The sequence below is a fragment of the Spea bombifrons genome, chromosome 12, assembly GCF_027358695.1.
Source record: "Spea bombifrons isolate aSpeBom1 chromosome 12, aSpeBom1.2.pri, whole genome shotgun sequence".
Classification (NCBI taxonomy): domain Eukaryota; kingdom Metazoa; phylum Chordata; class Amphibia; order Anura; family Pelobatidae; genus Spea; species Spea bombifrons.
In genome coordinates, this window is record NC_071098.1 from 18382106 (window position 1) to 18392579 (window position 10474).

Sequence of the window (10474 nt, forward strand, 5' to 3'; positions counted from 1 at the left end):
TTGTGGCACACATATATTCAACCATGTGTTGTTGTTTTTTTATAAAGCTGTGTTGTGTTTTCAATTGTTTGATATCCACGAGAGCAAAGTATCGAAAAACAAATCAAAATGTTAAAAAAGACAATTTTCACAGTGTTTTTGCTCATATTTACCAGGGGTGCCAATATTTGTGAAGGGCACTGTAGATCCAAATAAGTAGACATCTTAGTATAATGATTCTGCAAATGAAAATAGTGCCACTTTGAAATATATTAAGGACAATGGGGTACCGGTTATGAATTTCCACTATAATTGTGATATAACTGCTCTTGAAAATTTACATATGAAATCAAATAGATCTTGTGAATTAGTAGCTTCTAGGGCTAAAGATTTTTTTATTTTTAAACGAAATCTAATTTTTACCCAATTCAACCTAGAACAGAGAGTGTTTATTTCAAAACGTTGTAGAACAGGAACTTTTGCTCTTCGTGGAGAGGTGTAAAATGAACTACAATTACATGAAGTTAACCTTTGAACAACATAAGCCTTTAAGAAAACTTCAAGACAACCACAATATTGTAATATGTAACACAGACAAGGGAGGATCTGTTGTAATTTTAGATAGAGAATACTATTATACGGAACCATTACGTCGGCTTAATGATGCTGATACATATACTAGATTGAACAATATTCCTACAAAATAATTCAATCATTTTCTTGACAATATTTTGAATTGTGCCTTCTCTATAGGCTATAACTGTCAGACACCACTAGGTGTCTGTGTTCAGTTCAGAGAAGGAGCCCAATATGCAGGACGACCCAAGGAATAGGGACGCAAAAACAGGTGTAGTTCAGACTCACTTTACTAGGTACAGTCCAGGGTCTGGATCAAGCACAGGTACAGGGACGGTACAGGCTCAGGCACAGGTGCAGGTGACGGTACAGGCGCAGGCACAGGTGCAGGTGACGGTACAGGCACAGGTATAGGCGCAGGCACAGGTATAGGCGCAGGCACAGGTGCAGGTAACGATACAGGTGCAGGTATAGGCACTGGCAACGGTACGGGTGCAGGCACAGGCACGGTAGCAGTACAGGTGCAGGTACAGGTGTGGGTAACGATACCGGTTCAGGCACAGGTTCAGGCACAGGTATAGGCGCAGGTACAGGTGCAGTAGCAATGCAGGTGCAGGCACAGGTATGGGTAACGATACCGGTTCAGGCACAGGTTCAGGCACAGGTATAGGCGCAGGTACAGGTGCAGTAGCAATGCAGGTGCAGGCACGGGTATGGGTAACGATACCGGTTCAGGCACTGGTTCAGGCACAGGTTCAGGTTCAGGCACCAAATAGGGCAAGGAGCACAGCACTTGGGACGCTATGTAACATACAGAGCGTCTCAGAATATCTGAGCACTGCTGAGAGGGAGCTTGGGGCTTTTATAGGGATCACAGGTGTGATGTATGACGTCACACCTGTAGATCCAGCCCTAGTACCGCCTTCCACATGAACTCTAGAGGGAGACGGCGCTGGAAGCGCCGCCCCTCTAGCAATAGCCTCCACGGTATCACCTCCCACTCTCTCCTGCACACAGACAGCAGAAGGAGGAGGTGCTGGAGCGGCATGAAGAAGCGCCGCCCCTCTTCTGGCACCCGATGCCGCTCCGTCGCCATCTTCCCCAGCTCCCCACGTGGATTTGGGGAGCGAAGATGCAGCCGACCGAGACGACGCCGGCACCAGGGATCCGGGAGAAAGCCGGCGCCAACCCTGCGTGCCGGTACGTGCGTGACAATAACAGAGAAAGAGGTAAAATAAATTTTTTTGTGGAACATCCTATTGTTCCTGTTTTTTTTTACCTCTTTCACGTCTCCCCAAGATCTATAACAACCTTACACAACCTCCAGGCTACCCAATTGTAGCAGACATCAGCTCTCTTGGTGAACGTCTATCGAAATTTGTTGATTACCATCTATAACCACTGGTGAAATCGCTTAAAAGTTATGTAAGGGACACAAAACATATTTTGTGCCAAATTGGTGAGATTGTTTTGCAGATTCTTTAACACATTATGTAACCTGTTTTAATCATAATGAACTCAATTTAGAATTAACAATTCACTTTCACCATAAGAGCATCTAATTTTTAAATGTAAATCTATAGAGCACTATGTGTAATAAAATCTGCACTACGGGTTATAGGAAACCATCCACAGGGAATACACTATTACGTTACTCTAGTTGTCACCTGAGATACGTAGTGAATAATATTACATTGGGTGAATTCCTACAACATTGTTCATCAAAAAAGCAATCCGAGGATTTGAGATCTAGATACATGCACTTGGAATTACCAGTCTCTATTTACACTTCTGTTGAAAATTAGGTACCGCAACTAGCACCAGCTAGCAGTAGGTACCAAGTATTCCTCAACCGTCGTTGATGAAAATCCTCCTCCTCCAGCCTAAAAATGGGAGTTCCCAATCAGCACATAGTAGTGGCAAGAGGCAACCAATTGGCTTGCCATGAAAGAAGCTGGCGATGTACCTCTGAATCTTTTTAATTCTGCAATCAAATGGAAGAGGAGCTACCTAGCCCTCCATATATGTATATCCGGTGATACGGATATAGCAACCAATGGCAAAAGGGCCATGTATATTTAAATAAATTGTAACTTTTTTGTATTGTTTAAAGTCATAACATCCCTTAGCACTAACACCTATTACATACCCATATTATAATGTGGCCCATTATATGGTTACACTAGAGATTTGGCAGCCTAGCCAGTGGTGCATCAAGAGCTGAACCAGGGCTGATCCAAACCCTAGACTTAACTCATATAGATCCATATAGCCTAGCTAGAAATATGAGCCACATAAGGAAAATTCTTGCATGTGCATACAAAGATTATAAAGTGGAGAAAGCGTTAGCCCAGCTTTCACAACTATTAAATTCAGAAATGACAATTACCTCTTTAAATTTGTGATTCCACTGTATAATCCTTTCATTGATAGTTAATTGTTGTCCAAGTGTTGAAGAAAATGTAAAGTTGCCAACATTGTTTTTTATAATTGTTTTGTTTGGAGAAATAACCCAATTCACAATGTCATATTGTCCAAAGGGTTCTCCATTCTCAAAGTAAAAATATTCCTCCGATGTTTTGAATTTCACATTCTTCACATAATGTTTGAGCTGTCAAATAGCAAAGAATACAATTAGAATTGTAGGAACACTTATTATAACTAAATTACTTTTATTATATTATAACTTAATTAATTTTATGTTACCAAAATGCAACTATTATCTCATTGCAATACCGTATTTGCTCGATTATAAGACGACCCCGATTATAAGACGACCCCCCAAAATCAAAATATTAATTTAGGAAAAAAACAAAAAGCCTGAATATAAGACGACCCTATAGGAAAAAAGTTTTACCAGTAAATATTAATTCATGTAAATTATTTTTTCATGTTTAATAAAAGCTATGATTGAGAAAAATATATTTTTTAAATTTCCTTTAATTTGCCAACCTGCCCCCCCCAGTTATGCCACTCTGCCCCCAGAAATGCTTTATACCCCCCTATTTGCCACTCTGCCCCATGATATGCCTTATACCCCTATATGCCACTCTGGCATATAGGGGGTTAAAAGGCATATCATGGGGCTGAGTGGCATATAGGGGGTTAAAATGCATTTCTGGAGGTATATAGGCATATCATGGGGCTGAGTGGCATATAGGGGGTTAAAATGCATTTCTGGAGGTCCAGAAATGCATTTTAACCCCCTATATGCCACTCAGCCCCATGATATGCCTTTTAACCCAGCATGTACTGGCTGCCTTGGCTTGATAGGAGTGTGATTGCTGTTAGCAGTTTGATATATATATATCAAACTGCTAACAGCAATCACACTCCTATCAAGCCAAGGCAGCCAGTACATGCTGGAACCTGGGGATGATAGTAGTGGGATTACAGCCTCCCTATGCCATGCTACAACCCCCACCCCCCTTACACATCCATGCTATCACACACAAACACATTTAAATACTCATTCATTCCATTAATCACACATACTTCACACATTAAACACACATTAATCACACATACTTACCCAAAAACCCTCCCCCACCCCCTTACCTGAACTGCAGATCTCTCACTCGAAGACTTCTGCAGGGGACCGGCTGTAGAGCAACTTCTCTGGCCCCGCCCCCAGAGGAGGGAGGGGGAGATAGAGCTCTGTGAGGACGCTGCAAGCTTCCTGTCCTCCTGCTTCTAACAGAAGAGACGCTGCTCGCGACCGGTAAGCAGCATGGCCCCAGCAGACATTTTTTGGGGGGTCTGAGAAGACGACCCCGATTATAAGACGAGGGGTATTTTTCAGAGCATTTGCTCTGGAAAAAACCTCGTCTTATAATCGAGCAAATACGGTATATTTGACCTCTTTCTTATCTAATATACCCACACAATTTACATATAATGTTATAGGGCAAGTATAGCTTCCCAATTACTATTTATTATTTTAATCATAATTTATACATTTCCTCGGGACTGGAATCTTTTGCCAGGTAAAGGGCATGTAACAGAATGTGGACATTGATGTTACTAGGTTATTAACCAGACTTCCTTTCAGCTGCTAACTTTGTCACATTTAGTAATGTTATTTTTTCAAAAATGTTTTCACTATGCATGAATGTGCAACTACAGACTAATATTCTAAGTGTATTGTGTTCCTTCCTCTTCTTCTGAAGCTGCTGAAAATGCCAAGGTACTTTTCCGCAAAAAGATTTGAGGGGAGCATCTATAATACAAATATTGAAAACAATAATTATATGCAATTTATCATCTAATTTTTTTTAAAAGATACATTCTAGAGATATAACTTTATACAAGTCACAAACAACTTACAGGAGAGAAGTGGAGGGTGCGGTAAATATTGTGTGTATGTGTGTGAGTATATATGTGAATATGTATTTGACATGTGCAAATGGGCCAAAAATGTTTCTGGGCAACAAATTTCATTCTCTGCCCATTCATTTCGACCAACAATTTGATGCTGTTATACCAAGTCCTGTAAGGACCCTCTATGCGGAGTCAGGTCAGTGCCCAGATGGGGGTTTCACCGATGACAGCCCCTTTTCCTCTGTAGGTGGAGCCCCAGAGTACTCCACAGCCGCCAGGTCTTTGCTGCGCCCACCTGGAACACTTCACCAAAACCACTAGTGTTATAGAAGGTACACGGACTGACCACACTGCAGTAAATGGGTACAACACAGAAAAATCATGAGCGAACTACATGAGCCAGGCCAGACTCAGAGGTCAGGGATCAAAATCTGAGGCGAGTTACCAAAGGGAAGAGATGAGACAGAGTCAAAACAAAGCAGAGGTCAAGACAAGGCAGTGGTCAAGCAGGGTTAAAAACAAACAAAGGTCCAAAAACCAAGAAGACACCAAAAACAATGATAATGCTCACTTACTCAAGGATTGGGCGCCAAACGGAAGATTGAGAAAAACCCACCAACAAAATGGCAACCTATAGAAGATACCAAAAAGTGGCGACCGTGTGCTATGTCACTTCTGGTCTCCTTTTCTCAGTTGAGAAGTCCCGATCGTGGAAGGAAGTGCAGCGCGGGAACGAGTAACAGATAAGTGTTTAACTGGGGTGTTTTTAATTTCACTTAAGAACAATCAAGAAATTACAATTAAACCAGCAGACAAGGGAGGTGCTGTAGTTATTATGGACACTGAGGATTACAAAAAATAAGCACACAGACAACTCTCTGATGACAGACACTACATCCAACTTCAGGAGGACCCCACAAACACCTACACTAAAACACTCAAGAATACCATAAAAGCACTGCCGCCCAACATCAGGCAACATGTGGAAGGCTTGGTGCCAACTGACCCCAAAGTGGGCTTCTTCTACATGCTCCCCAAAATACACAAAGAGGGAAACCCTGGAAGACCCATAATTTCAGGAGTCGGAACATTTCTGGCTGGGTTGAAAAAATCCTTAAACCCTTAGTAAAGGGATTGCCCAGTTACCTCCAAGACACTACCGATCTTCTTAACAAACTTACCAACATTGGCGCAGTTCCTGAGAGCACCATTCTTGCTACCATGGATGTAGAATCCCTCTACACCAACATTCCCCATTGTGACAGTATAGCAGCTTGCCGCAAATACCTAGAACAGGAGAACCTAGGAATGGAACCCATAACACAGCTTATACAGTTTATCCTCAACCACAACTACTTCACATTTGGACAGGACTTTTATCTCCACAAAATGGGGACTGAATGGGCACACGAATGGCACCACAATATGCCAATTTGTTCATGGCCAAACTGGAGGAGGACTACATCTCCTCCTGCCACAACAAATCGCTGGTATATCTCCGCTACATCGACGATATACTAATCATCTGGACTGGTAGCGAAGAGGAGCTCCTCAGATTTCATGAAGGCTATAATGCCTTTCATCCCAATATAAACCTGAAACTGAGCTACTCCCGCACTAGCATCCAATTCCTGGACACTACCATCTACATAAAGAACAAGTCCATTCAGACTTCACTCTACCGCAAACCAAGAGATAGACCAACCTATCTGAAACACAACAGCTTCCATCCCAGACATAAAAAAAACTCAATCATATACAGTCAAGCTATTCGATATAACCGCATCTGTTCGGCTCCTATGGACAGAGATAAATACCCCCAGAAACTCAGGGAGGAATTTATCAACCATGGGTACAGTATACAAATCACAGACTCTCAAATACAGAAAACTATCAATATCCCCAGAGAAAACCTTCTGAGACCGGAAAGGTACTATCTCACTGTGTTACTCTTCCTTCTCCTCAAAGGTTTCAGAAAAACTTAAATTTTTATCGTCCTGGGAAGAGGAATTAGGTAAAACATACGATCTAGCTGTCTGGAATGATATGTTCTCTGGACTAAGGGGCATAACACAATGTGCACAACATTTTGAAAATCATTTTAAGATTATTTACAGATGGTATTTGACCCCGGATAAACTTTTTCGCATGAAGATGACTACAAGTTTTAAATGTTGGAGAGGCTGCAATGGCCCAGGTAATCTCCTTCATATTTTCTGGGACTGTCCATTAATTAAACCTATGTGGGACTCTTTATTAGCAATGATTAAGCTTGTGAATAGCGAGATTGAAGTGCTTGGTCCAGAATTATGTATTTTTAAACACTTTCCGTCTGATTTACCTAAAATAGATAAGATCATCATAGGTCATTTGCTGATTGCAGCTACTATCCTTATTCCTAAGTATTGGAAAACAGGAGTTGTTCCGACTATAAAAGAAATCTTGTATATGACCTTGGAGAATAAATCTTATGAATCTTCCATTAGGCCACCCTCAGCTTTTAAAACACAACTTTTATTTTTCTGGGACTCCTGGGAAGAGAAAATTAGAAAGATATTTTTCCTTTAGTTTATCTTTTTTATTCCTTTAGATTATTATTTTTTTAATTTTACATTTCTGCACGCTTCTTCTTAATTTTTCATCCATATGTATTTTTTTATATATAGCGAGATAACTTTGGTTAGAGTGAAGACTTCCGGATTGAAGAATTTAATAATTTCCATTTCCATTTTTCCCCCTGTTTTTTCCCCTTGTTTTTGTGTTGTTTTTTTCTCTTTCTAGTGATAATTGTTGTAATTAATGTTTCCCAATTTTATGGTTTCAATTTGAATTATTATTGTACTATTTGCAAGTTACATTTACTTTTGTTTTGTATTTTATAAAACTGTAATAAAAAATATTTGAAAAGAAAACCTTCTGAGATACCAGCAGCCACAAAAAAGAGATCGAGTACCATTAGTGGTCATCTACAATCCACAAATGGAAGCCCTGCGCAAGATCTCTAAGGAATTACAAAAAATCTTGCACACTGATGAAAGACTTCGGACGATATTCCACTGCTCTCATTCAAACAGCCTCCCAATCTCAGACAATGTATAGTGAGGAGCACCCTTCACAGGCGGACAGCAAATGGTACATCTCCCTGCCAACAAAAGAGATGCGAGACCTGTGCACACATCCTTCCCACAGATGAAATACAGATACCAGGCTCCCACTTACACCACAAAATCAATGGCTGCTTTACATGCAAATCATCTAACGTGGTGTACCTCATCATGTGTGCTAGATGCCAAACAGCGATGTATGTGGGGGAAACAGGCCAAGCATTACACAAACGGTTTAATTCCCACAGACATACCATCAAACAGAAAAAAATAGATACACCTGTTGGAGAACATTTCTGTCAGCCTGGACACAGCATTCAGGATGTGAAGCTGCCAGTACTGATGGGATCGTTCCACACCCAGAGGGAGAGAAAAATACTGGAGATCAAACTAATATACCGTTTTAATACCCTACTCACTGTCCTCAACAGAGACAGATAATTCATCTACTATTATAACATTACAAACTATTTATCCTCTCACAATTCGAATTAACTACAAACAACTTATTCCTGGGAACATTTGACACCTTCATGGATCTGGCATATGTCAAATGGTTTTATGGCCCCTCTAACCAGGGAGTAAATTGACCAAGGATGCTTTGATTGAACCATATCTGACCACTGGATCTCTGCTAGTCCAGTTAATTCACTGCTGAACAAATTCCCCAATACCTTTGTTAACATGTGAATTGTGCTTTTCTATTTAGAAAAGTCTGTTTTAGCTTCATTAATGCCTGAGGAAGAGACCTTACAACTTGGTCTCGAAAGCTCGCTATTAAACTCTCAGTTAGCCAATAAATGGTATCATTTTAACTATACTTTTCTCCTGTTTTCTCAACGGCTAACACTGTACAAAACCTTTTTATTAATTTGGGAATGAAATTTGTTGCACTCATTCACTCTTACTCACTCTCTCACACTCTAGTTCACTCTCTCACTCTCTCTAAATGTTTCCCTACCTTCTCTGCCAACCACTCCCCCATCTTCTATCTTTTATCTTCTCTTCTTTCTTTGTCCACATCCCCATGGACATAACCATTTTGGCAGAAGTTCCTGCCGGGTTATGCCTGTGGAGATGCAGATAAAGATAGAAGAGAAGATAACAGATAGAAAATTCCAAGCTCTTTGCTTGATGGGGGACCTGGTTCTGTTTTCAGGCTTCATACGAATTGCCAGATCTACCAAAATCCAGTAAATTTGCAATTTGTATGAATCCAAAAGTCTGATATATATGTGCATGTGTGTATATGTAAGTGGGGGTAGTAGAATAGCAGAAAGAGGATGAAAAATGTAAAAAGAAGACAAGCTCAAAATAGAAAAAAGGAAAGGAGCTAGAAAGATATTTTGTCTACTGCATTTTCCCCATACAGTCCTCCGTATTCATATGAATGCCCCCACCAATATAATTTCAGATAATATCTAGCAAGTGGAAATATAGTAGCTATATTATTAATTTACCAAAGATGCTTGAAAATTCTGCAGTAAATCTGATGTAGACTTAGTCAATTGTTTTTTTCCCATGGTGGAGAACATATCATGCAATGCATAAGCCATTGCATAGACGGCTCTGTAAACTGCAAATGTGAGTCTGAATGTATTAACGTCAAAAGAGTCATCAAATATTTTGAAAGTTTCCTTTCCAGTACAATTCTGATATCCATCCCGGTTGGTATAATTTGCAGGTAGACAACCAAATACAGATTTCCACAGTGTAGCCGTGAAGATGTCATCTGGAAGAGTTAATGGATTTACCGTGTAAAGAAAATCTTTAAAGCCAGGGATGTCTCCTCTATGTATAGAAAACAGCAGGGATCCATTAAATGTTTTTAAGTAGCTGCTAAACATATTTTCTGTGGTGACTGAAACTGTTGTTGGTGTAATCCATACTTTTCCTGTGGATGTAAACCTCTCTATCATATACATCAGGTTAAAAAAATTGTAGGAACTGCTGATAATAATGACAACATTTGCAGATGACTTGTTTATCATGTCATACGCTTTTTTATAGCTAACATATTGATTATTTTTAAGAATTTTATAGTAAGCAATGCAAATGCCACTTTTAATGATCTCATTTCTTAGCTCCCCACTGGTTTTCATGTGGCTATCTTCATCAGATGAAATAATACCAACCCACTTCCAGCCAAAGTAATTGAGGAGTTGTATAAAGGCATCATGCTGAGTGTGCTCATTAGGTACAGTTCGAAAAAAAGATGGGAATAATAATTTATCACTTAAATCTGAATCTTGGGCTCCGTAACTAATCTATTGAAGAAGAAAAAATAAGAATATATTATTAGGCCGAATAGTTAAAATTAACAATCACTTCATGTTTATTATTATTGTTATTATTTATAGTTTCATAAAGTGACATCATATTCTGCAGTGTTGTACAATGGGTAAACAGGACATGAAAAGTAGTATATAACATAAAACATAGACTTAAAGAATCAACAGGTAAGGAGAGCCCTGCTCAAACCATTTTACAATCCG

At 39.8% G+C, this 10474-nt stretch overlaps 1 protein-coding gene across 1 annotated transcript; it reads right to left on the reverse strand.

The window, feature by feature from the left end:
• Positions 1-1120: 1120 nt before the first annotated feature.
• Positions 1121-10240, reverse strand: LOC128469699 (extracellular calcium-sensing receptor-like). The gene is made up of 4 exons (XM_053451505.1): positions 9440-10240; positions 2945-3166; positions 1550-1745; positions 1121-1356 (listed from the first exon to the last, which is right to left on the reverse strand). Exons 1-4 carry the CDS (start codon positions 10079-10081, stop codon positions 1121-1123), a joined length of 1296 nt encoding a protein of 431 aa, XP_053307480.1. The 5' UTR covers positions 10082-10240.
• Positions 10241-10474: the final 234 nt, after the last annotated feature.

Coding starts and splice junctions, on each gene's coding strand:
- LOC128469699 (XM_053451505.1), bottom strand. CDS start 10,081: ATGAAAACCAGTGGGGAGCTAAGAAATGAGATCATTAAAAGTGGCATT. Junction 3,167..9,439: donor AGAATTTTCAAGCATCTTTG/GTAAATTAATAA, acceptor GCTATTTGACAG/CTCAAACATTATGTGAAGAA. Junction 1,746..2,944: donor GGAATCACAAATTTAAAGAG/GTAATTGTCATT, acceptor ACCGGCACGCAG/GGTTGGCGCCGGCTTTCTCC.